Here is a 27,168-nt window from a genome sequence, read left to right on the forward strand (position 1 = left end):
AGCTGGAAAAATCCCAGGCTGGTGGCGAGATGGAGGGTTTGCAAACTAGAAAGCGAAGAGCTGCTAAGAGTGGACCCGCTCCCAGGGCTTGGCAGAGCCCCAGCCCCACGGAGCTTACAAGAGGAGGTCAATGTCTCCTTTCTCCAGGAGAATAGTGACAGAGACTCAGGCGTACGGGCCAATGGAGAGTAAGGTTAGAGGCAACGTCCTTAACAACTTCCCCAATGGGAAGCAGTTTTGCTTTCCCTCTGTCTCTCTGGGCACTGGATCAACCACTCACTGGGAAAACAAGTGTTGGTGCCAGAGCCTTCTTTGGGTTCCAGGCTGCGTTTTTCAGAGACCAGGTACTTGAATCCTCTTGCTTGCGGCTCAGGGGTCATTCTACCCATATTTTGGGAGTTTAGGGGAGTGTCTTAATGGGATCTGGTGACAGTGATTCACAGGTCCCTGGGGCGGGACGTACCCACCTTGCTGGCTCACGTTTCTTCACCCGGCAGCTGGTTATTCTCAGCCATGGATTACTTTCCCTCTCAATTTATTAGAGCTATTTTGAGAAAGTTGCTGGGCAGGGAGGCTGGTGTGAAAGAGGAAAGTCAGTAAGGGAGTAGGTGGCTACTTTCTACCCCCAGGGGACACGTGCAAGGCTGTGCTCCTCAAGCTTGTCCCCTGCCTCTTGCCTTGGACCCTTCCCTTCTCTTCCCTCTGCTCTGGCAATCCTGTTCCTTTTTAGCTGCTGGGGAGCAATCAGATTAACTAATGGCTGAGGAAATGCATGTACTACTTAAGAAGTAGAAATAAAACACAGTAAACCTCATTGGAGGACTAAAACATCACAGTGCCAGAGACCTTCAGAGCTGGAAGAGACTGCTGACAGCCGAGCCGTACCAGGTCTGCCCAGCACACAACAGAGGAAACTGCCCACTTCCCCTGAGGAACATGCAGGTGGCCATGATTTGTATCACATGACCTGGCTATTGCTGATGCCACGGGCAGATTTACATGTTGGTGCAGCCCTGATAAGCTGGCCTGGTGCTAGAACTTCGTCTGATAGGGATGGCAATGCTCAACTGGACTAACTGCATTTTCTCTCTCTGGAGTTTCAACCTGAGACCTACAGACAGAGTTAGACAGAGAGTGGGAACAGAATTGGAAAGACAAGCAAGGAAGCCATGGTGGTCAGAGAAGCTGACTGTAGCTGGGCTCAGGGGTAAGGGGATAGGAGAGTGTGGAGCCCTTATTAACCCTCTAGTTCCCACACTGGGTGCCAGTCTCAGGCTGCCCAGCCCAGGTTCTTGGACGTCTGCCTCTTGCATTTCATACAAATTCTCCGAAAGAGCCGCTTTTATGAGACAACCTCGGTGGGTCTCTCTTATTTACCACCCATAGGCGCTAATGAAGAATTCATCTGGCCTGGTTTACAGATGAGGGAATCGAGGCTAGGAGACCCCAGGTTGCTCCCCAGGGTACAGAATCAGCACCTGGGTCCACCAAGGAATCCTGTTCCTTACCTGAAAAGCTTGCTCTCAGAGAGTGGGGGTTTCAGGCATAGGATAGGGGTGAGCGTGAGAATGTGGGGGTGGGGAAAGCAGTGACAGAGGCGGGGAAGGCGGTGGGCAGAGTTGGTCCCCAGTTAGACAAGGAGCAGGAGAGGAGATGGCAAGGTCAGTCGTTCAAACTTTCTGTCACGTTGTTATAATTACAAACCAGTTTGTAGACAGTAAGACTGAATTCTAAATTGCCCATGCATCCTGCCCTCTCAGTGACTGTTCCTCAGGAGGTTTTTGCTCCTTGCGTCTACCTTGCTCATCTCACCGACCTTCCCTAGGTTGTGCCCACAGAGAAAGTGGTTTAGGAAAAGGGGCAGAATGAGTAGAAATCTCCCCCTACCTGCAAACCTGCTTACCTGTCATGTGTTCTAGAGGCAGCTCCAGGCTGGTTTTGCCTTGATGTCTAGATCTCCATGGAGACTTTGCTGCCTGTACCCTGACACTTAATGGAAAGAGAGCTTACAGAGACCTCTCTTTATTCTAAGAGAAACGCTGACAGGAAAGGTGTTAGCTTGAGTGGCTGCTGACCGCAGGGCCAGACTTTGCACTGGATAGAATAATCCCTAAAACAAGGCTGACAGCTCGACTCTTCTCTCCTCACAGACCCATGAACACGGTCCGGGTTGCCGTGGTGGGGGCAGGCATGATGGGGCTCTCCACTGCTCTGTGCATTTCCAAGCTGGTCCCACAATGCTCCATCACCGTCATTTCAGACAAGTTCACTCCTGATACCACGAGTGATGTGGCAGCTGGAATCCTTATTCCCCATGCTAACCCAGGTGAGAGGGATTTTTGCTCCTCTGTCAGACATGCTAGATATTAGGGGAAATGATGTTAGTGGAATTCTGTTGACAAAGACAGCTGGATGTGTGCGTAAGTGTATCGTACACTTTCCACATCTTGGTTTATCTGTCAGGAAAGGCTCAGTTATGCTGTAAGACAAGAATAACCTCCAACCGTAGCAGCTTAAAAGCAAAGGTTTATTTCTTGCTCACCGTATATGTTGATTGATCATTAGGGTTTGCTCCTCACCCAGGGACCTAAGCTGATGAAGCAGCTGCTGTTTTGAATGTCCTTAGCACCTGTGCCTGGGGGGAAAGAGCTGGGGGTGGGGTGGGGTGTATCCCCTCTGCAATTAAAAGATCTGGCCTAGTAGTGACTTTTATCACTTGTGATGACAGCTCATTGGCCAGCAGTCCCAATGCGCCCATCCCTCAGAAAGAGGCGAGGAAGTGCAATTCTGTAAGGGTCCCAGAAGGTGGAGGTGAGCCAGACGTAATTGGTGAACAGCACAAATGACTGCCGCAACTGGTAACTGGAAGTCTTTCTGTTTTCACCAGTAATGACAGTCAAGTCAGAAATTACTTGTACGTAATGGGACTAAAATTATCCTCACTTCTAAGCCAGTATAAAACAATCAATCAATTTGTATTCAGGCCTACAGATGCATTGATTTTTTAAAAACATGTCCATGCATCCTTTCCATTCTGTATTTTCCACCTGAAATTGGAGAACGGAAATAGCATTAAATAGAAACCAAAATCACTTTGCAGCTAATGAGGCCTATGTTCACTATTTTCACCTTCCTTTTTTCCCTTTAAGTTTAGTTTTAATTTTCAGTCAAAGTTATACATGCATGCACCTAGTTTAAACAGTCAAAAGGTTTATTACAAAGAGCAGCAATCTGGACTATGAACATTGCCCTGGGCATTTAATCTGGAAACTCATGTTCTTTAGTTCAGGAAACAGTCTTAAATTACTGTTATTGACTCCTCCCTCCTGATCTCTCTCTCTCTCTCTCTCTCTCTCTCTCTCTCTCTCTCTCTCTCTCTCTCTCTCTTTCTGGAATTGCTGTTATGCCGGGCCTCCTGGACTGGACCTCCAATTCTTTTAGCTTCCCCACTCCCTCCTATTTCTATTTCTTTCTCTTTCTGTTTTACTTTCGGGGAGATTTTATAAATTTTGTCTTTTACCTTACTGGTGACATTTTGTTTTGACTCTAGCATTTTTAATATTGCAAAGCTCTTGCTTGAATCTCTAAATTTTCCTTTGCGAGAACACCCTATTGGTGTTCTAAGGCTGCAATGTCTTTTCTTATCTTTCTGAAGATACTAATTATAACTTCAAAAGTGTCTTCTCCTTGCATAGTTTTTGTTGTCTCCAAGTTGTGTAGTTTTGTTGGATGTTCTCATTTTTCATGTTGCAGGTTTTCCTGGGCCATATGGTCAGTTTTACCTGTCTGCCAACAGTTAAGAGCAGGCTGCTAAATAGCTGATAGCAATTTCTGAGCGCCTGCACAGGGCGTGTTGCCTTGAGTCTCACTGGAGTGAGATGTCAGGGCTGTTTAGTTGGAGAACCTCTGATGTCATTATGTATAAGTCCTTTCTTTCAGGGCAAGTCATGCTCGCCAGAGAAGAGGCTTCCAGTCTCCTGGCTGGGAAGGGTGAAGGCCTGCCTGGCGTCATTCTTGAAGGCAGGGGGAGAAGAGGGCTGGAGTCTAAGCATCTGGTTTGCATGTGTTTCCTTAACCCTCCCCTTCTCACTATGGCATCCCTGCCTTTGCCTGTACATGGTGTTTCCCAGTCCAGACACCCTCCTGTTTCACCGAACAGAGAATAAACCCATCTTTTGCCAGAATGAGGAGGGAAGTACCTTGGCGTTGCAGGTCCAGGAACGTGGCTTAGTCAGAACCCATAATGCTAGTGTACCTCCCGGGAGCTCCCTGGCAACAAGCACAGGAGGCTGGTGTGTTTGCACAGTGCTGATTTTCCCTGGGTGCCTTTCTTGTGTCCATCTTTTAGGAGCCCCCTTGCTTGCCCCAGGCCCAGGTGAGTGGCCAGAATTAGCCTGATAGTCATGGAACCATCTTCAAAGGAGGTTCATCTGAGAGTTCATCCAGGCCAGTGAGGCCCAAGCTCATACTCTGGTCAGGTGGCTGGGGCCTGGGTCAGGCTCTTTCTCTCTGGTGCTGCTAGATAAAGACTCTGGTCTGCTCTCTGGGCTTCTTTCAGACCAGCCCCAGTGATAACCGTCTTCAGTGCTCAGGAAGGTCAAGGACCATACTGATCTTATACGGCTGTTGTGAGGATGAAATGAGTTGGCATGTGTAAGGCAGTCAGCACCGTGCCTGGGTCACAGAAAGCGCTATGTTACCATCTGCTATTGTAATTACCGTCACTCGGGCTACAATTTTCTTTTACCAGCACTTGGACATGAGTTATGTCACCAGGCTGGCTCTACCCACTATTGAACTGGAATGGTCTGTCCTTTTGGGATGACTTCTTCAGTGTGTGACTCTCCATCACTATTTTGTTTTTAAGGTTTGGGGAGGGAACAGGGGGATGCATTTCAACACAGCCCCGTACACTGGTCTAGATGATTGGCGTACAATCCATAGAGGTCTAACTTAGTTTTCTTTGCAGCTTTCTTTCTTTTTTATTTCTATACCAGTGGCCCCAGTCTGCAATTTTGGAATACAGTGTTGAGTTCACACGGGCACATGTTTAAAGATGGCAGTACAGATCCACTCCTACAGAGATATTTGTGGCCTTTTTAAGTTTTAAACACTGCTACTGAAATGCCCTCATTGACCTGGGGGCTTTGTTTGGGGAGCAGGATGACTCTAGGGGCCTGTTCACCTCTATTTTGAACTCCAGGGAGTCTCTCCAAGCAGAGCTGTCGCAGCACCTTCTCTGCCTCAGTTCCCTCGTTTCCTCTGTGGCCGCAAATTACTGTTCCCCAGCCCCTGGCCTGACTCTGGACTCTCCCTCATGACCCTTCCACAGGGATCAGACGACCAAATACTTCACTCACAGTTGGATTCATCTGTGCCTACGTTGGACACTCTTTTTGGGGGGCTTAAGCTCTGACTCTTATTTCCTCCCTGACAGATCTGGTACCCTTCTAGAAGCTGTGTCTGGGTCCAATATCTTGAGCTCTGGCAGGGATGCCTGGGAAATAGAGAGTACTGGTCCACAGGACTCTGACAGAGAGGTGATACCTGGTGTGGTCCTTGTACGTCTCTGCTGACCCTGGAAATGCTCTTCTATGCTGGTCCATGAGTACATGGAATAGAGTGGGGTGGAGGTAATGGCTGGGGCTGCAAGGAGCCGAGCTAACCTCGGCAATGGAGGCCTTGTTTCCTTGTGTCAGGACGGGGAGTTCCACTCCATGTTCTTCCTAATGACGTGCAGTCTGTTCTCTGCGCCCCACAGGTCTCCCCTTGTCACCCACCATGTTTTCAGCCCCCAGGAAAGAGTCCCTGAGTTCTTTCTCCTATTGTTTCTACTGAATGGCCAGCTGGATGCCTCAGCCATAAACTAACTTCTGCTCAGGTTGGTTACAGACCCTTCACAGATCCCTGGAATCTACCTGGTGCACCAAACCACCTGCCATGGGGCTCACATATCAGATTTTGCCCTGATTTGTTGGTTTCCCCTCTGTTGATGAATGGCTGCTGCCCGGGTGTGTCAACATTCAAAACTTTGGTTGCTGATGTATTGTCGGCCACAGGGTGGTCCATGATCTAAACGTTCCTTCTTGCTTCTTTATTTTTCGCCAGTTTTTAGGAAGGAGCTTGTCCAGAGCACAGCCATCACCATCATTTTCCTTTCTGTTCCCCTTTGCTTTTCTCCATGGCTGCAGATACACCCATTCACAAGCAGAAGCAGTGGTTTAGAGAGACGTTTGACCACCTATTTGCAATCGCCAATTCTGCAGAAGCTGGAGAGACGTGTGTTCACCTGGTATCTGGGTAAGAGAGGAAATCTGAAGTTATTTTAGAATTTAGAATGATCCGAACAGACTGTAGAATTCTACACAAACTATTATTATTTACTATGACCAGAGCTATGACCTAGAGGTGAGAGAATTTAGAAGAACATTTTAGGCTCTACTGCAAAGAACTCAAGAAAGACAAGCTATAGTATTATATTTTTTTTTACCAATAAACAACCATTCCAGTTTCTCATCACAAGTACTATTTTGAGTTTCCTCAGGGGTTATGTAGTGATTTGCAAATATGGCTAAAAAAATATGTCAGGTAAGCAAGAGCTTGGGTTATGTGGGGATGATATGGACGATGGGAAGCAAACAGGTGTGACGTTGGAATGGGTGCAGGTATCCAAAATATAGGGACATCTTATATATGTCATGTCCTCGGAGAATTAGATGTTCCAAACCAGTAAATTTTATAGATCACTGAAGTTACCTTTTTAAGTGCCACTTGGGAAAAAATTATTTCTGAAATGGTTAGCACACTTCTATTTGATTCTGATTTCTGATTTCAGGAGCATGTGTAATTAAACAAAATAATTTAAAAATAAATCCTATGTAGCATTTCTCACACAAACTAGCATTTAAATTATGACAATATCTTTCTATATCTTCTTAAACAGAGATCACTAGCCAGTCTCACCTTTACTTTCTGCCTTTTACTTTCCGACATAGCCTGTATGTCGTCTGTGTTATCCTGTGTGAGAACAGTCATGCCTACAGCCTTTTGAAGAGCAGAAAGATGTGTGCCTTTTGTTAAATTCTCAAATCCATTGCATCTTTTGTCTGTTTCTAAAAAAAACAAAGCCAATTGTCCTCTCTCCTCTTTTGAGATCAACAGTCTGTTGACATTTTCTGCTGGTGAACATACCTGCGTCAGGCAGGCTTCTATCCTTTTCCTCTTTTTGCCCTCCCTCACCATCACAAACACACAATGACGGTGACATCATTAATTTCCCAAAGTCCCTGTCCAAAGTAGCAACTTTCACTTCTCTACCTTCTGAAGGTGGATTGATGTTACAACTCTCTCCCAAGTCAGCTGATGAGTCACAGAGAAAAACGGTTTTCACTGATATAGGGCCACACTTTTTTTTTGTCCAAACCCAACATGACCCAGTTTAATTCACAAACCTTGGTTCTAAGTAAGTTTTGGAAACAGCTATGTCCAAAATTCGTATATACTTTCAAGAGTAAAACTTGGCCACCGTTGAGGGTATTATAAAAAATGTACTTTAAGCTATATTCTAAGAGAGAGTTATTTATTTCCTCAGATGAATGACTTTTATCCCACTGGCTTCCAAAAAGGATTTGGACCAGCCAAGCAAAGACAAGGGCCAATGTTGTGTGCATATAGCCTTACTCATCTATCTATTCCCTCAAAACAATTTTTCAACATTCACCAGTATCAAGTACTGTCCTAGGTATTAGGGATATATAAATGAGCAATTTGGTACATACCGCTTGGCATATAGTAGATGCTCACTAAATATGTGTTGAGTGAATTTTCAAGAAAGACACACACGGTTCTGCCCTCACGTAGCTTATGGTCTGTAGGGAATATCCTAAATCTAATGCATTAAAAGTGAGACTTGAGTTACCAAGGGAAGACTACAAGGTGCTAAGGAAGCGTGTATCTGGAGAATAAACTAGCTCTGGGAAGTTGTGAGAAGCCACCAGGAAAAAAAGTCATGTTTCAGCAGAAACCATCTAGATGAGTGTAGGTTAGTCTGGTGATGTTGTAGAGGTGAAGGGGGCAGAGGCAGGGTCCGGAACAGAGGAGGAAGCATTCCAGATAGAGGGACCAGCACATGCATAGACCTGAGTCTAGGGTGACTATGGTGTGTTGAAAAATTCTAGGGTTATGGGAAGCCCCTGAGGGATTTTGCACAGTGAAGTACCTGATCATATTTACATTTTAAAAATATACTGTCTGTAGTGTAGAAGACAGATTTGTAGAAAGAGAGAGGGTGGTGAGATAAATTAGGTGTTGATACCATGGATAGAGTGTAGATGGATTTGAGACGTGTTTAAGAGGAGACGTGATGGGCCTGATAGTTGATGACATGTAAGAGAGGAGAGAGAGTCCAGAATGGTTCTTGGGTTTCTGGAGTTGGCAGCTGGGTGAATGGGGGACCGTTTTTTTAATTGGAAAAGCCTGGGGGAAGGGGTATTGGAAGCATGCGGGGTGGCTAATGTAGGAGACAGGGAGCTAGCCATCCAGTGGGGAGCAGGCAACACGGGTCTGCATCTGGTTTTGGAGCTCAGGAGAGAGGAGCAGGCTGGAGATGTAGGCTTCTGAGTGGCCTATATGTGATGGTGAAGATATGGAAGAGGGCAATCTAGCCCAGGGAGAGTGTGAAGAGTGAGGCAGCAAGAGGGCCCAGAATGAAGTCCTGCAGCAGACAACATTTGTACCTTCCGTGGGGACCACTTTACATGAATTACTCAGAGATACACGTTCTGGCACATTAATGACCATCTCATTAGCAGCCGTGTGCAGCTCTCGAATGATTTTCCTTGCTATTTTAGAGCAGCCGTGATTTACAACATGTACGCCTTTTGATAAAAACATCCCAACACTTCTAAATCCAGATGCCTAGCAGCTATTGGTAGCACTATTACAGGCTTCTTGTTAACGACCAATGTCATTCCATTCTCATCCACCCCCAACTGTGACTTAATTACAGGGCTCTTTCTCACAATTCAGCTTCTCCTATCAAGTACTAAACGTGATGACCTACAACTTAACTTACAAGTTGCACCCCTGCCTCCTTCACTCCCACCGTTACTATTCCAATTTAGATATTTTGTTCAGAATTGAGGCTGGCCTTTAAACTTTTGATGGTTTGCTTATAATTTATGTAAAGCATTCTGCAAAATAGAAAAATCTTCCCTCAAATATGCATGGTCATAAGTAAATAAAGAGAATCTAGGCAAGAGTTTTTTAGATAAAGAGACTTAAATTGAATCTTTAAAAGACACACTATCTTTTAAATGTCTTATTCCCCAATCATGAACATTTTAAATTTAGCTACTGAGTTATCTGAACCCAAGAGAATGGATGAATAGATCCTTTTCTCTGTATGTGTACAGAAAATGTGATTTTTCAATGCTTTAGAGAATGTCACTTGGGGTTCACTAGAAATGTGTTATTTCACAAAATTTCAGGAATTTTTTTCCACTTAATATGTTTGAGTTGGCAGATATTTGAGAGCATTCCTTCTGAGGAAGTGCCATTCTGGGCTGACGTGGTTCTGGGATTTCGAAAGATGACCGAGGCTGAACTGAAGAAATTCCCTCAACATGTGTTTGGTCAAGCTTTTACGACCCTGAAATGTGAAGGTGCTGCCTACCTCCCATGGTTGGAGAAAAGGTTGGTTGAAATGGCTCTTTGATGTTTCCTTCATCTCTCATAGCCATCAATGACTTCATAGCTATTCATAAAATGTATTCTGGAAATTCTCCGTGGCCCCTCAAAGCTCTTGCATTGAGTCTTGTAGCCCACAAATGGTAAAGACTTTGTAAAACACCGTGAAGATAGTGATTGTGTCACAGGAGGGAGTCAGTCACCATGCTGGCAGTAACACGTCCAGCTCCCACCTCCAGTGCACACCTTGACACACGATCTGGTCCCCCACCCCACCCTGCAGTGAAACCCACTTATTGAAACAGTATCTTCGTTTCCTCACCTGTAAAATGGAGAAGTTTGGGAAATACACTTCCAGCTATAAAATTAGATGGTTTACTCTAGTTCTTTAGATGAGAGAATCTTATGCTTATTATAAATTAGCTTTGAATTTTTTTCTCATTAGTGAAAAGAAAGGAACTTCATTATTTTCTTTTGTTATAAATAAGAACTCTAAAATATGAGGACTTATCTAAATTATGCAATTGCTTTCTCACCCAGGTTAGCCCAAAATACCTTGAACTTGCATTTTGGCTTGGTTTTCAGGACTTCTGTTTCCAATCCATTAGGAAACACATCAAAAGCATCTTTATTTGAGACACATCAATAAATGTCTCTATAGTTTAGTCTAGAAATTGCAAGAATGCTGGGGGTTGTGATACATTGTCCCTTTCAATATTCAAATCTGCCTATTTGGTAGTTGAATAGGAACAGTGTGAATTATTGTGTAAATATTAGAAAAGTGACTTGAGGTAAGCAGTGACAACAGTGGCCCGGTCTCAGATGTAAGATATAGAATAACTGACTCAGATAATTCATTAATCCCACAATTCTTTGTTGAACACCTACATATACCTGGTACTGTATTAGAAGGCTGGTCAAAAAGAAGGATAAAAATATGATCATTTTTATTAAGGAATTTATAGTATATTGGGGTGATAGTGTGTATGTGTGTATATATGTGTGTGGTTATATTTATATATTAATTAACAATTGCAGTAACACATATGGTAAGGGTTAAGGACAGATTTATGAGCATTGAATGGGAGCCTAAGTCCATTAGATACATTTCATGAGCATCATGACATATTTTTATAGCTTTGTAAGTGTTCTTCTCGCTTTTACCTCTCAGCAATTTATATGAGTTCTTTTACTTTTGTAAGTTCCAGTTTCATAAAACGCACACGTTTGTGCCTTGTTCACTGGCCCATAAACCCTTGTTTGTAGACTAAATTGGTACCTGAATACACCGGTTGATAAATTAACATTTTGAGCCATCACGTGGTGCAGTTGCCCACCAGCCAACATCTGAGTTTTAGCACCACCTTTCCTGAGCGCCAATCTTGTGTAGTGTTGCGTTTTGGTCGTTGTAGTATAACAATGACTAGAAAAACTTGGAAGTGCTAATGCGAGGGATGCAAAGTAGAAGCATCATATCTTTATCTTGACTAAATGCAGATAGCGGAAATTATTAAGCATGCCCAAAGTGGCAGAACTTGACTGTCAATGTGGTACATAATTTTTTTAATGGTAAAATAACAAAAATGGAAGACCATGTACAAAGCGTTAGGAATAAAAGGTGAGGTGTCATTAGAGAATTTTATAATTTGGGGTATTTTTAGTGCTCTTGGGCTGAAGTTTCATTATTACCTCCAAAGCTATCGTTTGGCTTCCTCATGTTGGATTTCGTCTCAATGTCCTAGAAGGTCTGTAGAAAACCTGGCTGGAGCCCCGTGGTCTCTGGCAGATTGGGACGAGGTGGGTGAGGGGAAACCTCACAGAATGTTTGTTCCCATCACAGAGACTGTCAAGGGCTGGCGAGAGGCTTCTATGAGTGGGGTCAGCCAGGAGGTGATCAGAGACGGTCACGGAAGCAGAGCCGAGGGAAGTGGACGAACTCTTGTAAACACTTTATCCACATTCCTTATATTTTGCTTTATCGGCTTCTCTCTCTTTATACATATTTTTTTTCACCCGGAAGCATTTAAGGTTAAGTTGCAGACATGATGTCCCATTATTCCTAAATATCGCCATGTGTATTTTCTAGGAACAAGGATTTTCTCTTATATAAACACAGTACTATGATTTAAAAAAACATCAACACAAAACCCAGGTATTTATAATGCGACAATACTATTATCTATGGACCTTACTCATATTTTGCCAATTGTCCCATAAGGAACTTTATACAATAAATATATATATTTCTGCTCCATGATCCAATCCATGAAAACACATCACACATTGCATTTAGTTGTCATGTCTCTGTAGGCTCTGGCCTATCTTTGTCTTTTATGAACTTTACAACTCTGAATAGTACAGACCAGTTGTTCTGTAGAATGTCCCTCAGTGGGATTTCTCTGATGTTTTGTCACGATTAGATTGAAATTATTGCATTTTTGATTGGACACCATAGAGGTAGGTGTTGAATCCTTGTTGCATCGTATTAGGAGGCGCATGGTATCAATTTGTCCTCTTCTAGGGACTTCACCTTTGATCACCTGGTCTGCCACCTATCTCCACTGTGAAGTTGCTGCTTTTCCTCTTTGTAAGTGATTTGTCAGGATATATTAATACCTTGAGGCTATGTAAATATCCTGTTTTTTTCACACATTTACCGACTAGTTTTAGCACCTATTGATAATTATTGCCTGAATCATTGCTATTTTTGCCAAGTGATAATTTTCTAATTTCTCCTACATTAATTTGCTTTCTACTATAAGGAAGAGTCTTTTCTTTTCTTGTATTTATTTATTCAAGTATTTATTTGTATCAGTGTGGACTCATGGGTTTCTATTTTATTCAATATACTTCAGTCTTTTACTCTCTTTATTTACTTTGATGCTCAAATTATCCAAGATTTGGCCAGTGGGAACCCCTTCAAGACATGTCTGCATCTTTTCTGTCTTTCTTTCCCCCCCCCCCCCCAGTACTGTCTTACTTTTGGGAACAAGATTCCATATACCTCAGTTTGGGAAGAAAAACATTTTCTTTTTATAAATATTTTCCTTCATCGTTTCTTTAATGGAAATCTGCAGCAATGCCATTATTTAAAATTATGGACTCAGTGCAGAAATAAACTGCCTTTACTCTTTCTTCCTTCCCTTTCCCTCTGTCCCCTGAAGTTTCCCTCTATCTCACTTTAGGGTAGAGCGAGAGGACACACCCAACACCAGACCCTCCTCTACCTTGTCTGGCCTGGAACAAGAATGAAAACAGTAGCCCACATGCAGATGTATAAATATTTAAAAGTTCTTGGTCAAGCTGACAAACCTTTTAATATGATGTAATTTATCCTTTCACCTTAGCAACTATGCCTTATGACCACCCGAAGGCCAAGTTTACATTTAGAATTCTTGGATTCCCAGGAGGGCTGCACCTTAACATGGCAGCCTTATGTGCTAGGAGGCACCCGAGCCCGTATACCCAAGCTCCATCCATACCCTCCCCCAGAAAATAGCTCTCCCTTGGCCACCCTTTAGGCTCAGGGGCACACAGAGTGGCATGGTCTGCCCCTCAGAAGACAATGCAGGCCCTGGAAGTGGGGTGGGAATATGGGGATCCTGGGAATCCCCATGGGGATCCAGCTCATGGACTGGAAGTGAAGGGAAAGGTCTCTGAATTAGCGCATCTCTCGGGCCCACATACTTCTCACTCACAGCTGGAGAAGGGCCAGAACGGGGTCCTCTAGGTGGCCCAGTGGAAGGAAGGTACAGCTCAAATTAGTCAGGGTAAGTTCTGAGTCCTAGGGATAGTAATCAGGGGGTGAGAGTGTGAAGAGTTTCTCCCAATCTTTCACCAAATCATTGGCTATTAAGTTGAGACAGAAAACTTACACAGAATTCTCCCTGGGAGAGAGGGCACATTGCTCTCAGTTTGTTTTAAGGGATGAACAGTAGATAAATCCTTGGAAGATGGGAGTTTTGTTGGGGCAGAGAGGGAGCATGAAGGCCCAGGACCCCTGAAGAGGTGGCAGAAGGGGTGTGTCATGTGGGAGAAGGCAGAGGCAGGGAAGTCAGCGTGAGTCACCCCCACTGTATGTGTCCCTTCTCTTGAGGAGTCCTTGGAAGTCTTCCAGTTTGCCTGGGGCTGCCCTGGGCAGTGACAAGCTTCCCGTGGGTGGAGGTGGGTGGGGTTGTCTCCACACTGGACTGTGAGCGAGGGCCAGTCCCCAGCATGGCCACAGTTCCAGCTGTTCTCCCTCTCTGGCTGAGAATGAATGTTTAGGCTCTGGGCCACTCTCAATCATCTTCATACGGAAACAATTACAGCTGACCCATGAACAACACAGGTTTGAAGAGTGTGGGGCCACTTATATGCAGATTTATTTTTCAGTAAATATACGCGTATGGTTGGTTCTGTATCCTCAGGTTTCGCATCTGTGGATTCAGCCAACCCAGATGCGGAGGGCTGACTGTATGCAGTGTTCTACGACATTTTATATAAGGGACTTGGAGCACCTGTGGATTTTGGTATCTGCTGGGGGTCCTGGAACCAATTCCCCACGTATACCAAGGGGCTGTATTTAAGTTTTAGGGAAGTCAACAGTTATGTGGGGATTTACGACTGTGTAGGACTCGACGCCCTGAATCCCCACCTTGTCAGGATGATTTGTTCTGCCTGCTTCTAAAGTATCACCTTCTAGAAAACAGGCACCTTATTCCCATAATAGCCTTATTTTCAGGCCTAATCTCTAACTTGGGATAAAGGTCTGGGAAAGATCCTGCTACCCTCTTATTAGTTGGAAACCTGTTGTCAGCATTTTACTTTACTTGAAATAACTCCGAGTGAGTGGTTATGCCAGTGGGAGCCACCTTCTGACTGCCACACCATTAGGCATGATGACCAGCGAGCTGGGGTTTGTGCCTGGAAGCACACTGCTTCCTGTCTGTTTTCAGGTGACAGAGTGAGGGAGAAGAGACCTGAGGGGGGCTGTTCTTGACTCCATAGAGTCCTGGGGGGGCCTTTTCAGTCCATTTGTTTGATGTACATGTCCACCATGACAGTGGGTGGGGACACGAGTGCCTCAGATAGACAGTACACCCCTGACAGTCTGCTGAAGGGAAGCCACCCCACCCCTTTCCAGCACCTCCTAGGATCCCTGATATCTCATGCTTCCTCCTGCAGCTCAATGTGGGGCCTGCACAAATAGCGCGCAGAGGCCTCCACTCTGTGGTATTAGCTGTCCGCCTTCCCTCAGTGCCTGGCATCTGGCCAGGAGAGAGAGGGTCACACGTCCTCTTTCCTCTTGAGGGAGGCTCCGTAGGGCAAGGACTCCTATAAGACCAAGGCAAGCGTTTCAGGGCAAGGATTTCAGGCCAGAAGGGAGGCAGGGCCACCTCGTGGTGGGGTGTGGGAAGGCCCCGAAACTCACTCTGTGGGCTGCCACCCACTCTCCTGCACCGGAAGCTACACGGGCACTGCTTGTTCCTCACACCCAGGGTCTGTTTTGTTGCCGCCTACACCCCTTCTACCCAATGTGAATGCCAGCATCTAGTCCACCCTTCAAAGCAATTTTGGAACTCTTTCTGGAATGGCCATCAGAGATGTTGTTATATTACCCTTGATGTCCTGAATGTCATCAAAATGTCTTCCTTTCAATATTTCCTTTATCTTTGGATAAAGAAAAAAGTCATTGGGGGCCAGATCAGGTGAGTAGAGAGAGTGTTCCAACAGTTATTTGTTTACTGGCTAAACCCCCCTCACAGACAGTGCCATGTGAACTGGTGCATTGTCGTGATGCAAGAGCCATGAATCGTTGGTGAAAATTTCGGGTCATTTTGTCTAACTTTTTCACTCAGCCTTTTCAGCACTTCCAAATAGTAAACTTGGTTAATTGTTTGTCCAGTTGGTACAAATTCATAATGAATAATTCCTCTGATATAAAAAAAAAAGGTTAGCAGCATTGTTGCAACAAGTTCGCAAATTTAATTGTCGGGCCTCATAAAATGCAAGAAATTCCATGTATCATTCACCCAGATTCCTCAAATCTCTTTTATTAAAGATTATTATTAAAAATATAGCTAACATACAATATTATATTAATGTCAGGTGTACACCATAGTTATTCAATATTTATAAACCTAAAGAAATGATCACCACGATAATTCCAGCAACCATTTGACACCGTACCACACTATCGCAATATTATTGACTATTACCTATGCTGTACATTACATCCCCATGACTTATTTGTTTTATACCTGGAAATTTGGACCTCTTATTCCCATTCCCCTTTCCCCCTTTTAAAATTTTTCAATTACAATTGACATTCAATATTAGTTTATATTAATTTCAAGTGTACAGCATAGTGGTTAGACATTTATAAAATTTAAGAAGTGATCCCCCTGACTAGTCTAGTACCCACCTAGCACTATACATAGTTATTACCATATCATTGACTATATTCCCTATGCTTTACTTTATATCCTTATGACTTTAGTAACTACTAATTTGTACTTCTTAATCCCCTCACCTTTTTCACCCTGTCCCTCAACCCCCTCCCATCTATCACCCCAACAAGTGTAGTACCCCTTGACACCATACATAGTTATTACAATATTGTTGTCTATATTCCTTATGCTATACTCTACAACCCTATAACTATTTTTTAACAACCAATTTGTTGTTAAATTTAGTGCAAAAGTAGTTGCGGTTTTTGCAATTATTTTTAACTTTTTCAACTGCAATTACTTTTGCACCAACCTAATACTTCTTAATCCCTTCCCCTTTTCACCCACAGCTCCAACTCCCCTCCCATCTAGCAACCTTCAAAATGTTTTCTATATCTATGAGTTTGTTTCTGTTCTTTTTTGTGTATTCTGTTCTTTAGATTCGACATACAAGCGAAATCACATTGCAGCTGTCTTTCTGTCTGCCACTCCACTCAGCACAGTACCTTCCAGGTCCATTCATGCTGTCATAGATGGCAAGAACCCATACCCTTCCCTGGCCGAGCAATTTTCCATTGTATATATGTATGACCTCCTCTTCCATTGACGGACACCCAGGCTGCCTCCACATCTTGGCCATTGTAAAATGCTGAAATGAACATATGGATGCATAGGTCCTCTCGAAGTAGCATTTTGGGTTTCCTTAGATAAATACCCACAAGTGAGGTTACTGGGTCCATCTTTGTCTCTTGTTATAGTCTTTGTTTTAAAGTGTATTTTGTCTAGTATAAGTATTGTTACCCAATCTTTTTGTTTGTCTGTTTTTAAATTTTCATTTTCATGAAATAACTTTTTCCATTCCTTTACTTTCCATCTGTGTGTGTCTTTCAATCTGCAGTGAGTCTCTTGATTGCTATTGGTATGCCAGTAGGTGGGATTGACCCTCAGGCTGATGGGCTGTCCACAGCTTACAGGCTGCTGTGGGGGAGCTTACTCCACTTAATGGGATTTGCCCCACCAGGCTCTGGTGCCTGTTGAGACTGCCCTTTGTGTGTGCTGCTTGCAGTGCTAATTGGGTGCCGCTGAGTTGTGGTCTGAAGCCAATCTCCAAGTGTGGTGGTTCTGGTGCCTATTGGGAGGGCTCTGGTGCAGGCCCAGGTCATCCACTGTCTGAGACTGGCTGGGAACTACCTGGTAAGAGCTATAAAGCTATCCGCAGTTATTTGCTGCCTGTGCTAAGATTGGAAGCACGGAGGATACCTCGCAAACCAAGGTCAGTTACCATGAGTATCAGGCCTGGGGTAGCTCCACCTGGAGGCCAGCTACCACCTACTGGCTACCTAAAGTTTCAGCCCCTGATAAAGGCTCGTGCTGTATTCAAGTTGGGTGAGGCAGGGTCTCAGGGAGTTACTAGAGTGGAAAGAGTTTTGGTTACCAGGTTAATGTAGACTCTAGTTTGGTGCCAGTGCTGAGCCTGGAGAGATTCAGCAAGTCTCAGAGCACACTGAGGTCAGTTGCCGCTCACCTGGCGCCCGTTGACTCCGATAGTTTTCCAATAAAGAGTGCAATGTGGGCGGGGTTGGCTGCATGAGAAAGTGTATCCAGCATTGGGGGAGTTGGATAAGGCAGGTTCCCAGTGAGTCAGGAGGATGGAGCTGCAGAGCTCACCAGGCCAATCAGATTCAGATTTCGCCTGTGGGGAAGGGCTCAACACAGCAAAGATGGCACCTGCCTGCCAGCTGCATGAGAGAAGGAACCCACACAGGGAAAATGGTGACTGTCCTCCAGCCCTGCCCTGTAGCCACACACCTCAGTCTGGCCCCCACACGCCTCTGAGGCCCCCTGAGCCACCATCCCTCTGCTGGAGCCCAAGGTGAGTGCCTGCGAGTGAGAGAGTCTGTGCGCAGGCTGTTTAAGAGGACATCTGGGTTTCCTGCAGCCTTCCATCCCTCCCAGATGGTCTGAATCCCCAGTTTTTCACAGCCAGATATTGTGGGGGCTCCTCTTTCTGTCACCAGTACTCTGGGCTGGGGAGGCCGGTGTGGGGCTGGGGCCTCTTGCTGCTCTGGGGGGAACCAATGCGGCTGAGATATCCCTTCGCAGTTCTCAACTGCTGCACGGAGGTTTGGGGTTCACCAGTTTCATGTCTCCACCCCTCCCACCAGTCTTGACGTGGCTTCTTCTTTATATTATAAAACTTCAGCTGGTTCTCAAGGTTGATTGTTCTAAAATTTAGTTGTAATTTTAATGTGTTTACGAAAGGAAGCAGGCAGAGTGTTTATCTACTCCGCCATCTTGGACCTCTCTCCCCAAATCTTAAACTTACCATATTTGCATTATCCTTTTCCCTCTAAATATACCTTTTTTTCTGAACCATTTAACTGCAGATATGATGCCACTCTACCCCAAATACTGAATATGTATTTCTTAAACCCAACACATTCCCTTATATAATCAAGGTCAAGTAATCAGGATGAGGGCATTAAATGAACATAGGTACACTTCTGAAATCTACAGACCTTATTCAGATTTTGCCAATTTTCCTGATAACATGCTTTACAACAAAAGAAAATCCAGGATCAAGAGTTGCAATACACATATGTATAATATATAATATGTACTGTGTTTTCCTGTGTATAATGTGAACTTTTTTTGTCCAAATTTGTGAGGGAAAAATAAGGATGTGTATTACACGTGGGTAGTACTAGTCCTGTTTCCCTGAAAATCTGGTCCAAAAACATGGGTGCGCATTACACACGGCAAAAATATGATATATTCATTAGGAGCAAGTTACTAGATTTTGCCCATATTCAGAGGGGAATTAGGCTTCAGTGTTGAAGGTCAAAGATTTTGTGGATATATTTTTAAAACACCACCATTCAACCTCTGAGTACAAATCGTTTACATTCCTATCACATGCAAAATGTGTATTTATATGTTTAAAATTTTAACTGCCATAAGCTATTTTAGGTAAAGTCACATTAAGTGTCACTATGAAGACACTTTTTTTCTGTGAATCTACATGTGTAGTGCTATTTGCCAACTGAGATTTTAAATTAGTTTTCTTTTTTTTCAGACAAATAGACTGAAAATAGTTATTTTCTGATCACTGTTAATAAGGTATCATGCTTCAGGCTTGAAGCAAGGACTAAGTTATTTAATTGGCTACATTTAATAATACATTGATACATAATACCTCAAAGAGCCACCTTTCCTCTCTAGGTCCTTGACCACCATCCTCCCCCAGCTGTCCTTCCATCTTTCCACATCTTTAGCAATGGCTTTCTAGCTCTTCATTGTTTATCTCCTCTCCAAGCTGTCCTTACATAGTGACTCAAAACTCAGGGCTGTTTCCCTCATTCCAACAAACTTGAAGCTATACATCCTGTGTCAGCACTCACAGGTTCTTTCTGGGCGGGGTTCTATGCAGAGGAAATGTCCTCTGACACCTGGGCTCCTCCACAGCCCTACTCAACCCAAGACTCACCAGTTCTCTTAGAATCGGTCCTCCAGGCTCTGGCCCTCGCCCTCTAATGGAGGAAGTTTTAACCAGTGTGAGGAGCCAGCTGGGGAACAGACACAGCGCCATCCCCTCCTCCCTCCACCCTCCTTGGCCTAGACACAGATTTTCCAAAAGCAATCTGGTCTGCAGAGAAACATCTGGGCCTTCACAGAGATAATCACATCCCTTCTCACCACAAAGCCCTCTTGAATCCTTAGAAGAGAGTTTATGTTATATCTGCCTAACTTAGAGAACTATTTGGATGATCTTCCCAGAATAAAGGTACAAGCTGTTAAAAGGTTAATAAAGGAGGGCTAAAATGTCTACTTTTGGCAAGACAGAAAGTGCTTAGAAATTTTACATGACAAAAAAGAATTGTTTTCTCTGTTTCTACTCATTAGGTTCCCAAAAGGGTTATGGTCTAAGTTTCAGCCAGCAAATTCCAGGTGTACGTAGGTTCCAGGGTGATATTTTGGTTCTGCTGCACCCCCCCATTCTATCCCTGCTGGGCTGCACCCCTTTCCTGCCCTGACCTCTCACTCCAAGGTCTGTGCCTCTTTCCTGCAGCCCCCGCTGCCCAGTGAGGCTGTCATGAGGCCCCATCCTCTGTACCAGAGCTCACCAGGGCCCTGCCTTACCCCTGCACTTCTTCCACCGCAGGTCTCCATGTCAGAATCCCCACCTCCCCATTTAACGCTGCCCTGGAGTCCTCTCTTAAAGCTTGGGCAGGGGATGGGAGGTGGGGTGCAGGAATTTCCTCTAGTTCCAAGAGAAGGCAGGGGAAGAGGGGACTCCCCTTTGCTCCTGGGAGGTGGTGTGTGTGTAAAGAAGTGCTTAATGGAACTCCTGGTGAGTTAAAGGAAGGGCCCTGAAAAAAACCATCCCCCATGTTTATGGGTCAGGCTGATGTGGTCCAGCAGAGAGTTGGCTTTTAGGCTTGGTGAAAATGGACACTCTTGGGTTTTAGGATAATGACCAGAGGACATTGGGCTGGGGTTATGAGCACAGCTTCTTGAGTCCTCCCGTCCCCCATTTCCTCATGGGTAGTTGGGGCATGGTATTCTCCCTGTCCAGGATGAGGTCTTGCTCAGTTGCAGGAATTCCTAAGGGCGAAGTCACTAAGCTTCTCATACCCCTGACCATGTCACTCAAAACCTCCAGAATAACTACTTTGTATGGTCATAAAAGCAGCCTTGTAGGTTGTTGCCTGGTCATCTAATTGAACATCCAGCTTCTAGGTACAGTTTCCTCCAACACTTTGGTGCCATCCTGATGCATGGCCCATGGGATACACAATAATGACTGGGCATCACCTTGTGGTCACATTACAATAGCACGTGGATGACTGGTCCCAGGGCACATTCAGTAAGTTTCCTCCTGGAGTATGAGGCGTGGGAAAGACCCAGCACAGCAGTCCTGGTGGGGCCGTCCAACAACCCATCTACTATGATAATCTAAGAAGTTTCCAGGTAAAGCGTGGACTTTCATCAGTAGCTCAACCAGCAGGGTACCCTTAAAATGGAAAAGGACATTTGCGTTTATTGAATTCTTACATAATCATCATAAAAACGCTGGGCGCTCAGCATTCTTATCCTTAGGTTATAGTTGAGGAAACAAGTTTAGTGAGTTTAAGAAATTTGCTCCAATTCCAAGGCTGGTAAATTCCCTTATTTTTCTGAATTAGGAGAAGAATTCTAAGTTCTAATTAGGATGGTAGGAACACAGAACATAATGTTTAAATATTAACACATGGAATCCACAATGTATTATAAAAGCAAAACCAAGATAATGTTCAAATAATGGCCAATTTCAAACGTTTTTTAAAAATTCAAATGTCAGTCTTAGAGGTCATAAAATAAATTGAATGTAAGTGATGTATGGCTTACAATGGCTTTCTAGCTCTTGTGGTGGGCATACTCACATATATGGGACAGCGGGTCTTGCAGTTTACAGTCGCATAACAAACCCCTAACCCCTTTTTTTTTCTTATGAAAAACCTCATTGAGCAACTGTACAATGTGTGATGCCCTATAGCAGACTTTTTGTCGATGTTTCATTTCATTTTCACAGTGAGCCTCTAACGTCAATATTTTTATGTCCAAATTATGGACGGAGGATTAGTTTAGAGGAGCTGAGTACATTGACCAAGGTGACATGACTGGTAAAGGGCAGAGCCCACCTCAACTCTTTTTGAAAGTTTTTATTCCCATTCGCAACTTGACAAATGAATGCACTGCAATATGTTGGTCACTACTGCCACAAAATTCCAATTTACTCTTCTTTCTATGAGTGTCCAAACAAGCAAACAACACACACTTTACACAGTTATTTCTCTTCTACTAACTTCTATGAACTATTTTACTTCGAAAACAAATAAGGCAGGAACTCCAGCCTCATTCGTTATCGTTGAATGACTTTTAGCTGCATCAAAAGTAGTCCACTGGCTTTATCGGTTCTCCGTGTGGGTGTTGGCTAGATTCTTTTCTTTGGTTTCCTTGTTTCAGGTAAACCACATACTGTCTTTTGTGATTTTTCAGAATAACAAGCAACGTTAGATAGAGTAAAGGCATCTGCGCTCAGAACTTCTGCTATTTGGAGCACTGCTGCTGGAAGCACCAGCTAGTGTTTAATAGTACGTGCACTACCTACTTGTGTGAACTTAGAGCGAAAGGTAGGCTTTGGGCTTTTGAAGCCTAGCATTGGCACAGGACAGGCTCCCAGCAAATGTGTGTTGAATAACAAATGCATCTAGTCCAGAGGTATCAAACTGTTCTTGTTTTGTGGAGATACTTCAGAGGCAGAGTGCTGGGGTTGGTGGGGGTGCAGAGACTAAGAAGATGGAGACCTGCTCAGCTCCCCTCACCAGCTTACCCGTCAGCCAGATGAGGGAGAAGTTGGAAAGCCACTGATACAATCCAATGCTGTCATTTTACAGACTAGGAAATTGGGCTGTGGGGCCAGGGTCTGTGATGCCGTAGAGGAGCAAAGGATCGCTTCCATTCTCATCAGCTTGCAGCATTTGCTAGAAATGGGAACCAGAAGACAGCTGACTTCCCCCTGATCCTCATGCAATTTTCAACTAAACTCTAACCAGGAAGCAGGAGGGGAAAATTTGAATCACTTTGAAGAATTCCTCCTTGCTAAGTTAAAATCAACATCAAACCATGCCGTCACTTATTCTCAGACACGTCTTATTTATGCTCTGGAAGTTTCTGCCTTTTCTTATGCTTTCTTTCAGCATTAAACCTCTCTTTATTTTTCCTTAAAGGCAGATGGTGCTCAGAACTGCTGGCATGACTGCTTCCTCTCTCTCTCTCTCTTGGGCAGATAGTGTATAAGCACATTTCTGGTATCAGCCCTTCTCATATTCTCCTTGGAACAGGCTTGAATTGCAGCAGTTAGAGAGGATGCTCGTGTGGTGCCATTCTGTGTTTGTCAGGGTTCTCCAGAGAAACAAAACCAATAGGATGTATATATATCAATATCTCTGTATCTCTATCTATCTCTATGTATATCTATATATAGAGTATATACTATATATAGACATATATGAGTCGATATGGTATATAATAAACATACTACATATTATATTTATTATATATGAATATGGATGTAATAAATATGATATATGCTGATATATACACTAATATGTATATTTTAAAATAAGGAATTCACATGATTATGGGTGCTAACAAGTCCCAAGATCTGCAGGGTGAATTAGCAAGGTGGAGACCCAGCAGAGCCAATGGCAGGCTCGTGACCCAGGAAGAACCAGTGTTTCAGTTTGAGTCTAAAGGCAGGAAAAAGTCAGTGTCCTAGTTCAAAGGCAGTCTAGCAGCAGGAGAGTCAATCTTTTTGCTCTATTCAGGCCTTCAGCTATTGGATGCGGCCCACCCACATTTGGGAGAGCGATCTGCTTTACTCAGTCTACCAATTTAAATGCTAATCTCATCCAAACACCCTCACAGAAATAGAATAATATTTGGCCCAAATATCTGGGCACCATGTGGTCCAGTCCAGTCAACACATAAAATTAGCCATCGCACATCCAAACCAGTATTTCATGTTGTCTTCAGTATTGGCTAGGGTTTCCAGGCGGGAATTCCCACCTGTTCTCAGGAATTTTTTCGCTTTCCTGTTCCTGAATCCCAAGAAAAGTTGGTCGGGAAATCGGCTCCTTGAACCCAGGTGGTTGGTAGTATCGGCCGTCACTTGTGGAAACAATTCATTGTGGAGAACACAAAACAGTTTTTATCTTGGGATTTGGGAATGGGAAAGTGAAAAAAATTCCTGAGAATGGGTGGGAATTCCCGCCTGGAAATCCTAGTATTAGCCAACACAATGTCAAGTGCACTAGGTATTGGGCAATGAGCTGGGTCATAGCGGTAGTAAGAAGGATAAGACATAATCTCCCTTGAGAAATTTATGATTTCTTGATATTAGTCCCCTAGAATGTATTGTGCTTCATATCTTTTGAAGTACTATCATGCCCATTATTTTTTTGGAACTTCACAGCCATCCTCTGAGGCAGGCAAGGGAGGTGTCCTCCTCGTGACACTGACGGGGAAACAGGGTCAGAGAAGTGAGGTGAGTTGGCCAATACCTCAAAGCTAACATGAGGCAGAACTGGGACTTCGACCCGTGCTTTCTGATTCTACATTACCTCTCATTTAGGACTGACTTCATTCTGCCAAGTATTTACACTCCCATCTCCCAGATCCTCTGTCAGCCCTAGACGAAGGGCGCCGTGCTTCACACATTTTTGGTCTCTCTTAGCAGTGCCTTGCACCCAGCCATTCGACCTGCACCTGCTGAACAGAGCCGCTGATAGTCTCGTTCTCATAGCACATCTCCTATATTCTCCAAATGACCTATGAGTAAGATTATAGGGCCTGGGAGTAATTGTTTAATGGGTACAGAGGTTCAGTTTTGCCAGATGTAAAAAGTCTGGAGATGGATGGTGGTGTTGCCTGCACAGCAATATGAATGAATTAAATGTAACGGCATTGAACTGCATGCTTTAAAACGGTACATTTTATGTTATGTGTATTTTACTACAATTAGAAAGAAAGATTACAGGACCTGGATAAGCCATCTCTTTTCATTATTGATATACTTTGTCCAAAAAATCCTTACCAATCACAACTGTCATTTAGTCCATCAGCTGCAAATATTTTGTGTCACTCTCATGCTAACTTCCCGTGATAGACAGAAGGGGGAGAAGCACATGACCCCTGTCCCAACCATCTAGTTGGGAGACCAGACTAATACAAAGGAACATACTAGAGCTAACAAAATGAGGCAAAATTCCAAGGCAGTACATTTATGTGTTAAACAAATGGTGTAAACAAGAAGTGCTTGGAAATTTAAAATACCAGATTAACTTGGTGTTTATTTGGCATCTAAATGACATAGGAACTCTACTAATCATAAAAAGGACAAGGTATATAATTTCCCTTGTTCTGAATTTTTGAAATAGGTTTTTATTTAGGTTCAACTTTAGGAGTCCCCAGTTTCCAAGGATGTGAAGCAGTTGATGGCTAGAATTGGACATGCTTAGGTCCTGGAAGCTCTTAAAGTGTTTGTTTTCATGTTCCTGTCCATCACTTCTTATAAGGGGTTGAACAGGAAGTGGCTAAGGCTCAACTCCCGGTCTCTCATTCTCCTCAGAGTGAAAGAAAGTGGGGGCGTATTACTCACCCGGCGAATAGAAGACCTGTGGGAGCTTCACTCATCGTTCGACATCGTGGTCAACTGTTCAGGCCTTGGAAGCAGGCAACTTGTGGGAGACTTGAAGATTTTCCCCGTGAGGGGCCAACTGCTCAAAGTCCAGGCTCCCTGGGTGAAGCATTTTATCCGAGACGGGAGTGGACTGACATATGTTTACCCTGGTGTATCCAATGTAACCCTGGGTGGAAGTAGGCAAAAAGGAGACTGGAATCTGGTCCCAGATGCAGAAATTAGCAGAGATATTCTTTCCCGATGCTGTGCTCTAGAGCCTTCCCTCTATGGAGCTTGCGACATAAAGGAGATAGTGGGCTTGAGGCCCGTTAGGGCAGGCATTCGGCTGCAAAAGGAGATCCTAGCCCAGGATGGCCGGAGACTGACTGTGGTCCACCACTACGGCCACGGGAGTGGGGGCTTCTCTATGCACTGGGGTACTGCTCTTGAGGCCGCCAGGCTGTTGAGCGAGTGTGTCCAAGACCTGAGGACCCCCATTCCCACGTCAAAGCTATAAGTGACATGACATGACATGACATGACATGACATGACATGACAGCAAATGGCCCTGGAGACTATTGATCGAACTATGATTTCTTTTCAAAATTAGAAATGATCCAAAATGTATTAGTAGATTTAGAACTAGTACTAATCTAATCTAGTACTAACCGGATACTAGGCTTAAGTCTGGTACTAATGACATGGGGCACAAAGCTCTATTGTTGTTAAAAATAAAGATCTCGTTAAGAGAAAAGATTTCTTTTAGATCTGGTATCCAAGGATCTATGCTAATTTACATGGATACTGAAAGCTGTAGGGATTTTGACATTTTGGGCTCATAAATCCACAGGAGGAGGTAATGTACGGAAATCACTGAACTCACTGTCAGTGGCAGAGCTGCCCATGATTCTCGAAGGTTGTGGTCAAGTGAACATCATAATACCTCTGAATAAAATTACGCAGTGATCACACAACACAGGCTTATTCCGTTTAATGGATGATAAAGCATGATTCCTGCTAGGAGAATTCCTGGTAGAAGACTGGGATGAACTTGCCCATTGGATGTGGTATCAACTCAATAGCTGTCTGGAGTCAATCCCCCAAGGGTTGTTCTTTCCATTGCCACAGGTGATTGAGCGCTGGCTTGTGGTACGGCTGACCTTGCCTAAGCGTTTTTGAAGACTGAATAGCGTGTGCAGCCAAAAAGCTAATTTGCTAATTAAGATGGAACAGTCATTCTGAATGAAATACAACCAGAGTTTTATGCAAGTTGTAAAAAAGTACCGGGGAGAAGGGGAATGTGTCTCCTGGTAAAATGAGTTTGGGAATTGCTGAGTTAACTAAATCTAACCTGGTTTCTTGACTTGGGCCTACTCAGAGCTTTGATCCATTCACGTGTCCTGTAAATCCTCTGGAGGGTTTTAGCTTGAGTGCATGGTAAAGGAGGTGCTATTCATTGAGAGGAGGAAGCTCGGGAGAAATAGAAGTCATTTTAATTTTAATTTTTGAGGGAGATGGCTTATGTTTAGTGTTAAGTTCTATTTTGGGTATCCTGGGGGAGATGTGGGATTGGCAATGAGAATGTGGGAAAGAGAAAGCCCCCAGCACAACTTTATTTTTACTGTTTCATTCATTTTGAGCTTTTGAATATGATTTTGTTTGAAGAGAAAATTCTGCTGGGAGGGTGGGGAGAGAGAGAGAGAACATTCAAGTGTGGGTTCTTCTCTATAGATTTCCACCAGGGGGTGGTATTGTATCGAATTCAGATAAATTGGTGAGTTCGAAAATTTAGAAATGACTAGAAATAAAAACTGGATACCAAGTGTA

At 43.9% G+C, this 27,168-nt stretch overlaps 1 protein-coding gene across 1 annotated transcript; it reads left to right on the plus strand.

The window, feature by feature from the left end:
* The first annotated feature begins 186 nt into the window (after positions 1-186).
* Positions 187-27,168, plus strand: DDO (D-aspartate oxidase). The gene is made up of 5 exons (XM_019734929.3): positions 187-344; positions 2,151-2,326; positions 6,192-6,300; positions 9,517-9,693; positions 25,291-27,168. The coding sequence occupies exons 2-5, from the start codon at positions 2,155-2,157 to the stop codon at positions 25,856-25,858; spliced, it is 1,026 nt and encodes a 341-aa protein (XP_019590488.3). The 5' UTR covers positions 187-344; positions 2,151-2,154; the 3' UTR covers positions 25,859-27,168.

The sequence above is a fragment of the Rhinolophus sinicus genome, chromosome 2 (genome assembly GCF_057876585.1).
Source record: "Rhinolophus sinicus isolate RSI-liver-muscle chromosome 2, RSI-T2T, whole genome shotgun sequence".
NCBI lineage: Eukaryota > Metazoa > Chordata > Mammalia > Chiroptera > Rhinolophidae > Rhinolophus > Rhinolophus sinicus.

Bases quoted from the DNA above. Each gene is read 5' to 3' on its own strand.
- DDO (XM_019734929.3), top strand. From the start codon at position 2,155: ATGAACACGGTCCGGGTTGCCGTGGTGGGGGCAGGCATGATGGGGCTC. The intron at 6,301-9,516 runs GTAAGAGAGGAA...AATATGTTTGAG, and splicing joins TGTGTTCACCTGGTATCTGG to TTGGCAGATATTTGAGAGCA. The intron at 9,694-25,290 runs GTTGGTTGAAAT...CATTCTCCTCAG, and splicing joins CTCCCATGGTTGGAGAAAAG to AGTGAAAGAAAGTGGGGGCG.